Source organism: Ostrea edulis, chromosome 6, assembly GCF_947568905.1.
Source record: "Ostrea edulis chromosome 6, xbOstEdul1.1, whole genome shotgun sequence".
Taxonomy (NCBI): Eukaryota; Metazoa; Mollusca; class Bivalvia; order Ostreida; family Ostreidae; genus Ostrea; species Ostrea edulis.
This window is the reverse complement of record NC_079169.1, coordinates 85,880,279-85,896,609: the sequence shown is the minus strand read 5'-3', so window position 1 is coordinate 85,896,609 and position 16,331 is coordinate 85,880,279. Positions and strand designations below refer to the sequence as shown.

The following is a 16,331-nucleotide window of genomic DNA, read 5'->3' as shown; positions in this document are numbered from 1 at the left end:
AAATTAACAAAATACTCTTTTGACTTTTTCTGAAAAGCAAAATACTCATTGATTTGAAAATCAGGGGGTAAATACTCTTTGTGGTAAAAAATTATCTGGAGCTCTGCTGTAATGCATGACCATGACAAAAAAGTTGGACTTTTATCTTTCTGTTCATGTGGTGTCTCCTTCAGACCGCCATTGATTGTATCTTTCTGTTCATGTGGTGTCTCCTTCAGACCGCCATTGATTGTATCTTTGCTTGCCTTATTTTGGCTCTTACATATGTAGTTGTGATAGTAATTTGGATGGGTGAATAGGCAGCTGTTACATCTCATTTTCTTCCTCTAAAAGTTGCTCTTAAATTACATCCATGCGACTGTAATACCAAGTAGGCTTTAATTACGGAGGACATTTTGTTCACTGGGAAAACTTTTTAAAATACAGATGTGCAAAATTCCAGGTGAAAAGGTGGGAAACACATTTGAATCAGGAAAATATATATTGAGCAGGGCTTGAAACTAACTTTTCAGTCTGCCAGTCAAAGCAGACTGATAAGCAACATTTTATATCAGTCTGCTGAGAAATTATTCTGTCCGCCATTTAACTGAATCTTGAGGTAAATAAAAAAGATAATGATATATGATATAATGCATTATACTGAAGAAGAAATCCCTGGTCTTTTATTACTTATTGATTTTGAAAAAGCCTTTGATACTTTATCAAGGAATTTTATACAAAAAACTTTAAACTTCTTCAACTTTGGCCCTTCCCTTAGCCAAAATAACTGGAAATTTCCCATTGAAATAAAATTGAAAATCAATTGAAATAGCAGTTATCATTGAAATACCAGTATTTTATCAGTGATTTGCTTTTGGGGCTCATTAGAACAGTTATTTCATGACCATTGAAATACCTGTTTTTGGATAAATGTACTTTCAATACCTTAAATTTACCAGTGAAACACAAGTTTTTCTTAAAACTTGATAATCAATGCTATAAATATACATTGTTACACCAGTTAATTTCTATTACAGTTTTTCTGTTTTCAATGGTGAAGCATATCTTAGTCTAGTCAATCTAAAAGTTATATAAAAATTTCCATCCTCTAAACCTTTCATCAGAAATTGATATTGATATAATTGATCACAAATTTTCCCTGAGACAGGGACTTTTGGACCAAGGTCATTTTGGAAAGGTCAAGGTCACTCGGAACATATACCTTATGTAAGTAAAAGTTTTTGAAGTTATGAATGAATATTGACACCAAAATAATTACCCCCCCCCCCCGTAATTTTTTTAAAAAAAAAAACCTAGTTAATAATTCTCAAAACACGGCACCCCCCCCCCCTTCATCCTTCATTCAAAATAATGCTGCGTATCAACGTAGTAACCCCCCCCCCCCCCCCCAAATGCAACGTACTTTATAATGGGTGGCTCCCCCCTCCCCCGGCCACTCTTTTTTATTTTTGCAGTAGTGAGTGGGAAGATTAGGTAGAGGTTATGAGTATTGGCCCCATGTATTAAGTGACTCTCTCTCTCTCTCTCTCTCTCTCTCTCTCTCTCTCTCTCTCTCTCTCTTAAACACACGCTATATGATTTTCAAAGAAGTCGATATCGAGAATATTAAAATCTGGTAGGTCCCCCCTCTGAAAAAACAGTAGATTAAATAGATATTGGTAAATCGGCTGTTTCTTTCGACACGATTCCTGGATCCGCCCTTGATCCTCTCGCTTCTTCAGGATGCTGATCGCGCAGACTCCACATGACGTCATTTAAGGCATTTGAATTTCTTTCAACGCGGAGTGTTGGACGAGTGAATATATTTGATCAACATGTTTGCAGCGATATATTATACCGATGACAGGAAAATAGAAGTGGTCCATTCTAAGAAGTGAATCGGTTGGAAAATGCAAACAAACATTCACAACTTTCAACTTGTTGTATAGAGACTGTGACAAAGTGTAGCTACTTGATGATGCGCGGGGCGGGAGAGTTGGATTCAGAGACGTGATGTCGACTACGATGTGTGTAAACAAAGGTAAGCATTTCTTTCGTATAAATTTCAAGTGCAATCACATGGGCCTGTCACGAATTTGATCCTTCTCTATATAGACTATACAATAAATTATAGTGCGGGGGCCTAAATTTTGCAGCCCTTCACCGGCAATGGTGACGTCTCGAGAGGGAAGTAAAACATAGCGCAGATTTCAATTCACTGCGATGATTTACATGGATGTCGTTAGACGAAAATATCGAGATTAAAGATGTGTTTCTTAATTAGATCTTAGGAGTCGGCAGTGTTATCTGTAATTAAGGGTGTACAATATAAATAACAAACACTAAGCTCTTCGCGATCGAAGCGACAGGAATGCAACCCAATTTTGGCAAAACACAACACGCGGCCCGGTATGATTTAACTAAATATGACAGTGGAAATGTCCCACCTGATTTCTGGAACGACCACGGTAAATAACGTTGACAATTTAGATTTATGAAACATTACAATGTGTAATATACATAATATATTTTTGAAAATACATATTTCTAGACTGACCTGACTACAATTTTATTTCTACGTTACATGAATGTGGGGAAAAATACTCGTCTTATGATTCTTCTTTTATTTTATTTTTTATTTTTGTAGATTAAGCTTGATGAATCCTACAACTTAACCTGTTAATAGATGCGAGCAAGATTACCAGGCGGCGCCGGACTTGGACTTGTTGCTGCATTATTTTACTCCGACATATCTGGCAGCACACTCGACAGCAAATAGAATACTATACTGCTAATTCAAGGTATAGTAGACTATGAATCCTAAATCATATTGAATATTAAATTTGGGATATTGACACAATTTGAGATACAGTTGTTGTCTTCGGACAGGCTGCATTTTTAAAAAGTTTCTTCACTGATAAGTTCTATAGTATTTTACAAATTTTACCCTCAAGTCAATTGATAAGCTTTTCCCCTTTAGAATTTATTAATATAACAATAATACACATGAAATATCTGATCTGTTCATGAATTTACTATATTGTATCTTGTCAAGTCAAAGTCAACCACTGTCATTTTACTACTGTTTTATTTAAATTCTTTCTATTGTTTTATCATTTCCTTTATAGCTCTTTCAGGTCTTTTATTAGTATATTATCAATGATTATTAGCGCAAGCATTGCACAGCACCTAGAAACTATATGTAATTTTGTGCTTTATAAATGAATAAAATAATAAATAATATATATATATATATATATATATATATATATATGGCCCCTAGAGGCACTGTCAGTTGTCTTGATAACTAGTACAGTGGAACCCCGTTATTACGTTCCCCCTTTATTACGTTAGTCCGCATATTACGTTGGAATTTCAAAGCACAAAACCATTTCTTAACAAACCTATATAAAATAGACCTCGTTATTACGTTGTCCTAAAATGCCGGGACTCGGTATTACGTTGTAAAAATTCCGACAAAAACGTAATAAACCCCTAATTATTCAATAATGATTCTCAAAATAATAAGCCATTCACACCTTGACTGCCCGAGGCAGTCACCACGTAAATTTCCTGGTCTGTTTGGGGATTAGAGACGCTCGACTGATCACGCTTCGATAGATCTAGTGACATCAATACAGGTGAATACCCCGTATAGAAGCCAGTGATAAACAATTAAATAATGTTTATTTAGAAATTGTACTCTATGAAATTTACTTCATTTTACATATTTTGATAATCAAAGAAATAATTTCTCAACCACCTGCGTGTTCAGCATAGTGTGATTACCTTCGCTATTAAAACTCTATTCACGGACAGCTTTGGTACCAAACAAGAAAGACAAGATTTATCGTAGCAATGTTACAACCGCTTGGGTAACTGCTTGGACATAGATGACTAAAGGTGTTCAATTAAAAAAATTGTTCGTTGTTTGGACATGCAGCTTTGGTGTTCGTAACTCTCGTCCATACATACACCAATCTATCGGCCGACTCGTGCACGGCATTTACTTCAGTGAATATTTTAAAATCCCTTGATGCGCACGTGATTTTAGTGCCATCATTTAGCATTATAAATGAAATCTTCGTGCATCATTATATATTTTTTTATGTGGATTGCGCTTAAATTGTTCTCCGTGCATGTTTATCGTTGTTGAGAAGTGTGTAAGTGTTGGGTATCGTGTGCGTTTTGTGTCTATAGTTTTGTTGATTTTTGGGTGGGATTTTTTTTATTGTGTTGTGTATTGTGTAATTAGAGAACTTAATAAAAACGATGTTTTGTTATTTTTTTAAATACGAATGTTGAATACGAACCGGAACGAGTTATTGAGAGAAATTTACATGAACGCATTGTTTTAAAGTTGAACAAAATGGCGGTCCAAACGAATGCAGAAAAAGCAACGTTTATCAAAACATCCTTATGTATCCTACACCGAAATAAAGAAAAGGGATAAGAACATGAAGAATTACGGACATTAAAGATAGATGTAAATAAAACAAAGTATCATATTCTTTTAAACGAAGAAACAGTAAAGATATATTCACACACCCCTTCACGGAGTACCAACGGACGATATACAATTTCCAAATGATAATTTTAACGGATTTCACTGGGAACGTTTATTACGTTGACCCCGGTATTACGTTATTTTATCGTGACAAAATGGAAAACGTAATAACGGGGTTCCACTGTATATATATATATATATATATATATATATCTGTGTGTGTGGAGTAATTACTGCAGTTCACTACAGCTCGAAGATCTCGTTATCTCTAATTCATTAAACTTAAATGAAACCTTTTTATTTTACAGAATACTTACAAAAGCAGTTCAAATGTGATAATGCCACACCCCTCATAAAAAGAAAATGCTTGGACATTGCCAGAAGCCCGAAATTGATTGATTCAGTGTTACATTGAATTTATAGGACGTGTACTAGACATGAAATCTGCAAAATGGACTTTTCCTTGTTGTGCCTACATTTCTTAAATGTTAACTGTAGCACACTCGTGCTTGTTGCTCCAATGGAAGCAGCCATTTCGGGCATAGTAAGATCCAGATTGGACCAGAAACAATTTTTGTTCCGGAGTTTAAAAGCAGTCGGGGGTTTTGAGTCCAGGTCGGTCGGGCAACAGGAAACGGACATAAACTTGAAGAAACAGGCTTTAGAGGAATACACCAAGAAAATGTAAAAATGTGAAAGAAAATTGTATTTATGACATATAATACATTTTGATGTATGCTTTCATCATTTTGTTGATGGCAGTGATCAACTGTTGAATGTTCAAGTCCAGTTTTATTTTTCTTAAACAATGTTGTAGAATAAGCAGCAAAAAGAATGTGCATTTACCTGATCATGTACCATTTGCATTTCAACTTTCTATGTATGTGTTTTTTGCTTCATTCTATTTTGTACAATTCATGAGTTTGCATAGAACATGAGTTGGCACACATGTGGAAATTTGTTTTATTGGTATTTCAAATGCCAAGTACAAAATAATTTGACTGGTAGTGGGTTGTGAAAACAAAAAATTGATTCTATTTTTCTTTATTGTTATATTTGTATTTCATTACATTGTCAACAAAATTTCATTAAGCAGTTTTCCTGTTAATAGTAAATAATTAAAAAAGAAAAGATTTTTCAATGGATTTTTAATGTATATTTATGAACTATTATTTATTTTTCCATTGATTTTACAGTTAATTTTGATGTCATTTAACTGGCTCAAGCTCATTTACATATTTCGCTTATTTCAATGAGGTTTCAATGGAGTTTCACTGCATTTTCAATGAAAACTGGAAAATCACTGGCTCAAGCTCATTTACATAATTCGCGTATTTCAATGAGGTTTCAATTGAGTCTCAATGGAGTTTCACTGCATTTTCAATGAAAACTGGAAAATCAATGCTTTTTCTAGGTTAGAATTGTATTGTTAGTTTTATTTGAATTTGTGATACTGGTATAACACTGTTCTTTCAATGGTCAGAATAAAACTACAAAAGTAATGGAAATTTAATGCCATTCTTTTTTCTAAGGGTTCCATTAGAACATGGGTTAAACTCTTCTACACTAATATAACATCAACAATTAACCAAGGTGGCAACTTATCTGAGGTCTTTGATGTTCAAAGAGGCTGTAGACAAGGGGATCCTTTATCTCCGTTTATATTTTTGATATGTGCAGAGATTTTGGCAATAGAAATAAGAACAAATAAAAAAATTAAAGGCATAACAGTTGGTAATGTGGAGAAAAAAATTTCCCAACTTGCCGATGACACGTCAATGCAAGGTGAAGATAACGAACAGTGATCAATCTCATAACTCCTACAAGCAATACAAAATAGATAGTTGGGCAAACACGGACCTATGGACACACCAGAGGTGGGATCAGGTGCCTAGGAGGAGTAAGCATCCCCTGTTGACCGGTCACACCTGCCGTGAGCCCCATATCCTGATCAGGTAAACGGAGTTATCCGTAGTCAAAATCAGTGTGCCAAGAACGGCTTAACAATCGGTATGAAACACGTCAGACAGCATTTGACCCAATGCAAGGTCGTATTGACGAACTAGATCGTTATAACGACCATAGAATTTGCGAAATGCTGACTTCAATCGAGACTGTTGAAATCCCTGTACCATCAACTTGTTTGTCAGTAGCTTACCTCGATTTAAAAACTGACTATACCCAGAACAAGCTCTTGCATATCGAATTAGTTGAGATATATAAACACCATATGCAGGTGATAATGGAATATTGCTACATAAATGTGGGAAGTTGACGATGGAGAAGCTGAAATCATCCCGTTTGTCATACAGTTGAGTTGTCAGTTTGCCGTTAATGTCTTACTTTCAATAAAATATCTTAAGTATGAAGCAGAAGTGGATGACTCTGTGGTGTCCTTTATTTCGAGCTCACAGGGATATATCAAATCGACATATGAATGAAAGCTATCATTGTTAATAGACAAAACGTCATCGATATATCTAAAAGTCGAATTGAAGGTCACAGTGAGAGATTTTTTCTTCTCACGTAGAAGTTTTTGAATAAATTCTGCTTCATATGAATATAAAAACAGGTCAGCTAACAAAGGAGCACAATTCGTGCCCATGGGAATTCCAACAGACTGTTGGAAGACCTGATCACCAAAGACCACGAAGATATTGTCAATGAGGAACTCTAGCATATTTTTTATTTCAACATCAGAGTACTTGTGCGTGGAATCAGAGTGGTGTTTAACAAAGTAAGTTTTTGAATGACTGATCACTAGATATGAGTATTTCCGTTTTCCGTTTTTGTTGAAGAAGCAACTGTCTATGATGTCAAAAAATCTAGTCTTTAATTTATCGTGAGGAATGGTCGTGTATAGTGTTGAAAAGTCATAGGTTTTAATACTATTGATTTGGGAAAAATTCTGTGATTTCAAGTTTACTAAAAGTTCTTTAGAATTTTTTAGAATTCACATTTGATTAACACCACTTCTGACATATGTAGTCGCACAGTAAGTTTGAAGTTTCTCCTTCACAGCTGTTAACATTTTCGTGAGGAGCAAAGATAGGGGCTTGGTAGAGCACTTACTGGATCCAGCAATGTATCTTTGTTTGTAAGGGTTTTTATGCAGTTTAGGAATCCAGTATAGGTACGGTAGCTCATATTCATTCGACCCATTGACTGGAATATTATATGTGTCTAAAACTGAAGCATGGTTTTGAAGAATTTCGTCTTTTAAAAGGGCAATCATTCTTGATGGTAGTGAAAAAAGTCTTTCGGAAACTCTTAAAACTTTACATGCTTTCTCAGAAATGTCTGGACTGTGTATGAATTACACAAAAACTCAAACAGTATGGATTGGCTCAAAAAAATACAGTAACGATGTTCTTATTCCCAACAGTAAATTTAATTGGAGTACTACTAAATTCACTTTACTAGGAATACATTTTGATGTCGACTTGCAAAATATACCTAAATTAAATTATGATCCAAAATTAGTAAAAATCAAATCTATGCTAAATCAATGGGGGAAGAGATATTTAACTCCCATTGGAAAGATAACAGTTATTAAAACATTAGTGTTACCATTGTTGAATCATATCCTGATGTCCATCCCTAACCCATCTATTGCCTATTGTAAAGAATTAGAACAGCTATTTTTCTCCTTTGTGTGGGGTTGTTCAACCCACAGGGTAAAGAAGGATGTAATTGTCAAGAAATATGAGGATGGTGGTCTAAAAATGATAAATCTAAAATCATTTATTGCTTCAATGAAATTGTTTTGGGTAAAGACATCTTATCTCTACAAATAGGGGGTTGAGTATTTTCATATCAAATTTTAACCTAAATAAATTCACATCCTGTGGGATTGAATACACTAATCTACTTTTAAAGTCATTAAAAAATTAATTTTGGGTAGATGTATTCAAGGCCTGGATCGAATTACAGAACAGTTGTACTGAGTCTAATGTTACTGCAGATTCACCTTTGTTTTACAACCCTATGATCCATATTAGCAAGAAAATGTATTTTAATAAACATTTATTCGACAATAATATCAGACACATTAATGATATTATTGAGGAGGACGGTACTTTTTTTTAGCTATGAAACTTTTATTGCTACTTATCCAAATGTAAAAATTAACTTCTAGGAATATGCAAGTATTATTCATGCTATAAAAACTTGGATTACGCAGTCAGGTACAGACACTAACTTTAAAAGATTACCAAATCCTTTTATTAGAAAAAACATTTACAATGTAGACTGAAGTGTAAAAAGTCAAAGTTTTTTTTATGAATTTTTAAACAAAAACTCTTCAGTAACTGCAGGTACAATAAAATGGAGTCAGCTTTTGGATATTGATAACAGAGAATGGAAAATTTTCAATATACTACCTTTTAAAATAACTAAGAACTGTAAACTCCAATGGTTTCAATACAGAATAAATAACAGGATTTTAGCAACAAATTCGTTTCTATTCAAAATTAAAAAAGTAAATTGTAAAATGTGTACGTTTTGTCACCGAGAGGAAGAGACAATAGAACATATACTGTGGGAATGTGATTGTGTTCAAGCATTCCTAGATGAGTTTCAACTTTACATAGAGGATAAAACAAACTTTCATATAGTTTTTACCAAAAAATATTTTATTTTAGGTACTCCTGGTAAAAAGTTTTATATGCAAAATACTCTTATCCTTTGGTTGAAATACTATATTTATACAGCAAGATGTACTGAGAAATCATTGAACATTCGTTTTGCAATATCCTACTTAAAACTCTTTTATGAAACACAAAAATTCCTATTTTACAAAAATGGTGATAGCGAAAAATTTGATACCCAGTGGAACAGATGGAGCCTGATCTTTACTTAACTCTCTCTCTCTCTCTCTTTCTCTTCCTCTAGCTGTGTGTGTGTGTGTCTCACATATAAAAAACTTGTCTGTATTCCTACATGATCCTTGGTATGCATATATTGAACATATATTATGATATATACAGATTGTTTACAAAAAAAAAAAAAAGATAATGAAACAATGCAAGACATTACTTGTTTTAATCAAAAACTAATTTTTATTGCTGTCCAAATTGATGGACTGTTCACACAAGGAACAAAACATCAACTGTTTCTCCTGCATGGTCATAATGCAACCATTTCAAACCATTTACCCCAAAATCTAATCTTCCATCATTTCTCCTCTTCATAAACCCTTTCATGCTCTTTCTTGCTTTCATCAGAATCTCTGTTTTGATGAGTGTCCACTGTGATTTTTATTAGTCACATACTGATGGACATTATGTTAGTTTAGAGCCTTGTTGAGTTGGTTGGGCAAAGACAAATAAGTAACTATCGTTTTGGTTATTGAGATAGATTGTTTGTTTTACGTCTCGTCGAGAATATTTCTTTCATATTGAAATGTCACCAGCTGTAGGTGAAGTTCCACAAATTCAGACCTATGTTTAGCACTCAAGGCTCTAGCAGTGAGGGTTCTTTATGTAAAGATTAATTTGCATCAATCTAATATCATGATTATGGCAGCCAAACAGGTATTGAAGATAGTAATTTTTTGGTTATTTTGAAGGAAATTAATGTATTTCTGATGTCATGCATTTTACAAAAAGTTTTGTATAGCTTATCTATTTGACAAAAAATTTATGTAAACAGTTTTGTTATATATTTTTGTCTCCTCTTCCCAGAAGGGGGACATTTTGTTTTAGTGTGACGAATTCTTCTTCTGCTTCTAATACAAAGTTTGTCCGGGCCCTAACATTTTGGACTTTTGACATAGGCCTTTGATATTTGGTATGTGAGTATATCATGATAAGACAGTGTGTCGCATACCGTTTTTGATGACTTTTGACCTTGATCTTTTAATTAAAGGTCAATTAATAGATTTCTTTGTTGTCTGGATCATACTGTAACTTTTTTGTCTTTTGACATAGGCTTATGATAATTGGTATGTGGGTATACCATGATAAGACAGCGTGTCACATGCCATTTTCGATGACCTTTGACCCTTATCAAATAATAGAATATTTTAGGCATTTTTGTTGTCCAGACCATAACGTTTTTCTCTTTTCAGAGAGGTTTTTGATGTTTGGTATGTGGGTATACCTTGATAACATAGTGTGTCACATGCAATTTTTGATGACCTTGACCTTTTATGTAAAGGTCAAATGTTTGAATTTTTTGGCATTTTTTTGTCCAGACCATAACTTTGTTGTCTTTTGACATAGGTTTTTGATATTTGGCATGTTTAATTTACTATCATATGTTCACAACACTGCTCCTTATGTTTGAAGCACATATACATATTATAGGTGAATGTTATGAACTGTAAGTCTTTTTTCCACTATAAAGATGATCCCGAAGAATGTGAAAAAAAAACTATGGAAAATGGATGGGGAGACATCAGTTTTAGTGTGCTAAAATAATTCTTCCTAGTTAATTTCAAAGTACAATCTGAGTCAGAATTAGGTGAGAAATTATATTATTTGTGAGTTCTCTTGTTTGTTTCTCCTTTGTAAATAACATGGAGAAATTGCCCTGCCTCAATTTCATTTCTTTTATAGTTACTGCTATTTCTGTGCTTGGTGCTAGTTTACTTGAATTGTACACTCTATCCATTGAATGTTAATGGTTCACATTTTTGCACACACACCCCCCTTTCCTCTGCCTTTCCCCCAGTTTTTCTGCTTTACAAAGGGGAACCAACATTAATACCAAGGCTTTGTGCATATTTTTTCAGGCTTATTGCAAAAGAAATGGCCAAACTCCATACTATGAAACCTAAGCACATATCCAGCAAAAAATGTGCTATGTTTGACAAACTGAGAGAGTGGTTGGACATCATTCCTGATAGCTTCTCTGATCCACAAATGAATGATAGGTATGTAAGTGCCAGTACGCACCCTACTTAATCTTATTTCGGTCCATCTATACACAGAGTGACTATGTTCTTGATGGATGAATTAAAAGCCTAACAGAAAATTTGAATGCTGTAATTGGCATTTATTGAGTAAAAATAGTAAAGGATAATTTAGAAATGTAATTATCAATTAAATTCACTATTTGAAGATTTAAGAAAGAAATTAGGCCAAAAAGAGATTTAGAGTTGGAACTGTCAGAATTGGAGCAGCGTTTAGAGAATTTGGGCTACCCAATTGTCTTCTCCCACAATGATCTACTGCTGAAAAACATCATATACAACCAGAAAGAAGGTAGTGAGATGTCTTATGCAATTTTGATTGTAATGCCATGTGTTAGCGACTTCCTTACATAATGCATTTGTAGGTAATTTGAGTACTACTCAGGTGAGGACTTGTGTAATCTTTCGTGCATTGTCTGTTCAGTTTTGAACATTTTTGATGTCTCAAAAACTGCAGGTATGGCCAATTTTGAGTAAAATTTATTTTGTAACTGGAAAGGAAGAAAATGCAATGAACCAGATTGGTATTTGAACCTAGGCACCTTGACTTTGTAGTCAGGTGGTGTTATCAACTGAGCTATCTGGCACCAGTGATCCTACATGTAACTGCCACAGTTTGTAGCGTGTATGAGGGGGGTTGTGAATTTCTTGATCCCAGTCCAGTTGGAGCCAAATCCTTAATAAGTAGTGCAGTCTTTGAAAATATTATCATTTGCTTATGAACACATAGATTGTACAGCTACATGTATATATGGAATGAGCATAGAGGCCACTACCAAATTTAAAAATTGACAAATTACAAATTCAAAGAGGAAAATGGACATCTATGTGTTTATTAAGTCAAATGACATTGATTTTGACCTTTTTGCACGTAGAATTTAACAGTGAGCTGTATACACTTGTAATAATCTATGTAATTATATAAATTTCCATTATGAAGAGTCTCATATTAGCTAAAAGGAATGATACAGCTTCTTATTAAAGAGTAAAGTAATAGTAAAGTAGAACCCAAGCTATATACATTTAATATACACTTTCCAATAGTTTTTTCCCTTTGTTAGCTCACCTGAACTGAAGGTTCAAGTGAGCTTTTCTGATCGCTTTTTGTCTGTCGTCTGTCTGTCCGTCTGTCTGTTAAACTTTTCACATTTTCGACTTCTTCTCCAGAACCACTGGGCCAATTTCAACCAAACATGGCCAAAAGCATCCTTGGGTGAAGGGCTTTCAACTTTGTTCAAATGAAGGGCCATGTCCCTTTCAAAGGGGAGATAATCACAAAAATGCAAAAATAGGGTGGGGTCATTTAAAAATCTTCTTCTCAAGAACCACTGGGCCAGAAGAGCTGAAATTTACCTGAAAGCTTCCTGACATATTGCAGATTCAAGTTTGTTCAAATCATGGCCCCCGGTGGTAGGATGGGGCCACAAGGGGGGGATCAAAGTTTTACATACAAATATATAGGGAAAAACTTTAAAAATCTTCTTCTCAAGAACCACTAAGCCAGAAAAGCTGAGATTTACATGAAAGCTTTCTGACATAATGCAGATTCAAGTTTGTTCAAATCATGGGCCCCGGGGGTTGGATGGGGCCACAATAGGGGATCAAAGTTTTACATACAAATATCTAGGAAAAACTTTAAAAATCTTCTTCTCAAGAACCACTAAGCCAGAAAAGCTGATTTTTACATGAAAACTTTCTGACATAGTGCAGATTCAAGTTTGTTCAAATCATAGCCCCCGGGGGTAGGATGGGGCCACAAGGGGGGGGGGGATCAAAGTTTTACATACAAATAAATAGGGAAAAACTTTAAAAATCTTCTTCTCAAGATCCACTAAGCCAGAAAAGCTGAGATTTACATGAAAGCTTCCTGACATAATGCAGATTCAAGTTTGTTCAAATCATGGCCCCCGGGGGTAGGATGGGGCAACAAGGGAGATCAAAGTTTTACATACAAATATAGGAAAAAGCTTTAAAAATCTTCTTCTCAAGAACCATTGGGCCAAAAAAGTTGACATTTACATGAAAGCTTTCTGACATAGTGTAAATTCAAGTTTGCAAAGGGTAGTTTGGGCCATAATAGGGACTAAGGTTTTACATGCAAATATATATGGAAAGTCTTCAGATATGGGCCAATGTGACTCAGGTGAGCGATGTGGCCCATGGGCCTCTTGTTAATCTTGCATATGGTGAGACACAAAATATGTTTGTGTACACACATGGTGGGTACAAATGCTTAATGTTGTGTTCATATATTGCCTAAAGGTTGATTATGGTATACCAGCTGTCATGCAATTAATTACCTGAACTCCAGGGAAAAACAAATTTAGTACATGTATGGGTATTTGATGATAAAATAGCTCACACAAAATCGATAATCATCATCTTCCTTAGATAAAAGTATGAGTCGTGTCAAAGAGAACTGAATAAAGGAGAGTCACACTTTACCGGATAGCATAAACGGATGTCGCACGAATAAAAATGATTGTGACATAATGCTGTTCGCTGTTACTGTATCTGTTGATGAAAGTCGTTCCCGCCGCTGCTCAGGGCTACTGCGATCAGTGTATGAAGGGTATAAAACGCATAATTACCGCACGATTACTGGACATGTACTGGGCAATTAACAGTCGATTAACAGACATTACCGTCTAAATAACGGACAAGTACCGGGTTAAACGAACGTGGGATGCATGAGAAACTGATATAACATTCTTTCAATGTTAGACAAACAGACTGGTACCGGTCGTTAGACTTACATAACGGGTACATGTAAATCGAAATGGATATACCTTTTCAGACTTATCACACTTGCTGACATATTTGCATGTAGATGCCTTCATAAAAGAAGGTCTACACAAGTAAAGGCAGGGCACGTGGAAAGGCTACAAGATCCCCACCTCCTCCCTCTGTCATTGATAATGCTGGGGAAGAGCAGACCGCCCAATATTCACTGGTGGAAACCCTGTCTGAATATGGAGAGATTCCTAAACATTACCGTCTGAATAACAGACATCAACATCTGAATTAATGGACAATTACTGGGTTAAACGAAAGTGGGACACATGAGAAACTGATATAACGTGTTTTCAACTTTAGATGAATGGACTTGTATTGGTCCCATGGACCTCTGTTGACAACCATTATTTTTCAATTTCATGCGTTTTTTGTCTGTAAACATGTGATTGGTATCCATTACATCTTCAGTTGACCCTCTGCATGTCCGGTAGTAGTCCGGCCATGACTCGTATCCACCGGACATTAATGGATGGAAACTCTACAAGTACAGGAAAAGAAACGCATGAGTTCTGATTAAAATGCATAACAACGCATAGGTAATGTACACTAATCGGACTCCATAGTCCGGTGGTGTTCATTTCAAGTTTTGAACATGCTCAAAACTTTCCGCTGGGTAGACCAGACTTGACCAGAGAAGGAATTCGTTGACCGAAAGAGAAACAAACAAGAACTGCAAAGAAACAGAGACGAATGGATTGACAATTTTGTTATCCATTGGATGTCCGTTTGCGTTATCCGGTAAAGTGTGACATGCTGCTTAATAATTTCATTTAAAGACCCATTTTGTGACCATAGGGTTACTGGAAAAGTAGGCGTGACCTAATCAAGATGGATGTTATTTACCTGGGGTGGCTAGGGTCTACCTAGGTGCTAATTGCTATACACAATCAAATGCACAGAAAGCAAAATAATATTAAAAATTTGTCTACTGAATCCATCATTTAGAAATAAGAATAAAAATATATCTATTCATTTATTTAAATGCTTTAATTTGATTTGATATTATGTTTGAATTAGGCAATTAAATTTTAAGACCCAATTTTAAGCCGTATCCCTTGAAATATACCTGGACTAAGATTTAAAAAAACCCATACTGTATACATTTGTCAATCAAATAGGAAACAATACATGTAATTGCCTAATTCAAACAAATAGGAAACAATACATGTAATTGCCTAATTCAAACAAATTATTCTTCATATGGTCAGTCTAATGTACATGTATACCAATGGCTGATTTAAAAAAAAATTATGCTTTCATAACTTTTATCATTACATGTATCTACATAACTTAAGTCTATGATATTTGTATGCATCTTATACCCACCCAAGCAGTCAATAGAAAACTGAAATTACCTCCATCACAAAAAAGCTGATATCTCAGAAATTGCTTGTTGCTTGTAGTCATACCAGCTTGAGAGGCCAGGTTGTTTGTTCTGTTTTGAATGAAATTATACATTTATGGAGTACAGAATTTATTCATGATGTTAAAGGAAATGTTTAAAAATGCAATATTTTAAGACGTGCACAAGTTGTTGCACAAACCTCATTGGTGTTTGTTTGTCTGTAGTAGATAAAGTAATTCCCACTGCAGGTACAGTAATATGAAAAGAAAATGAATTACATTTTGTGGACTTCAGCAAAAAGGAGAGTTCCTGTGAGCATCTAAATCAAAGGTCTATGTTTTGAATTAGCATATGTAATTTATGCTGAAGCATTTCAACCCAACAGACTAGTAGAAATTAAATTCAAGTTGTATAAAGAGTACGATATGGAAAGTTTTTCTTTACAGGGAAAGTAACTTTCATTGACCAGGAATATGGGATGTACAACTATCAACCTTTTGATATTGGGAACCACTTTTGTGAATATGCAGGTTAGTAATTTGTTGTCACTGATGTCAGTAAGATTGTATAAAATACTAATTATAGTACATGTATAGTGTAATTGTACTTCAATAAAGTAGTTTCTAGCTCACCTGAGATTTTCTGATCATCTCTTGTTTGTCGTCTGCCCATCTGTCTGTAAACTTTTCACATCTTCATCTTCTCCTCCAGAACCACTTGGCCAATTTCAATCAAACTTGGTACATATCATCCATGAGTTTAGGGATTTCAAGTTTGTTCAAATGAAG

General features: G+C 34.7%; 1 protein-coding gene and 1 long non-coding RNA gene across 4 annotated transcripts in view; both read left to right on the top strand.

Annotated features, from left to right (window-relative positions):
- The window catches only part of LOC125646388 (ethanolamine kinase 1-like), a 38,967-nt gene that overhangs the window by 10,430 nt on the left and 12,206 nt on the right, over positions 1-16,331 (top strand). For all 3 annotated transcript variants that reach the window (XM_048872633.2, XM_048872632.2, XM_056142469.1), the window contains exons 3-5: positions 11,223-11,363; positions 11,552-11,694; positions 15,990-16,073. In XM_048872633.2, coding sequence (XP_048728590.1) covers positions 11,223-11,363; positions 11,552-11,694; positions 15,990-16,073 — 368 coding nt within the window. The remainder of the gene's footprint in view (positions 1-11,222; positions 11,364-11,551; positions 11,695-15,989; positions 16,074-16,331) is intronic.
- LOC125645476 (uncharacterized) lies at positions 1,393-5,994 on the top strand. The gene is made up of 2 exons (XR_008796334.1): positions 1,393-2,780; positions 4,795-5,994. It is a non-coding gene; the product is annotated as an uncharacterized LOC125645476 (long non-coding RNA).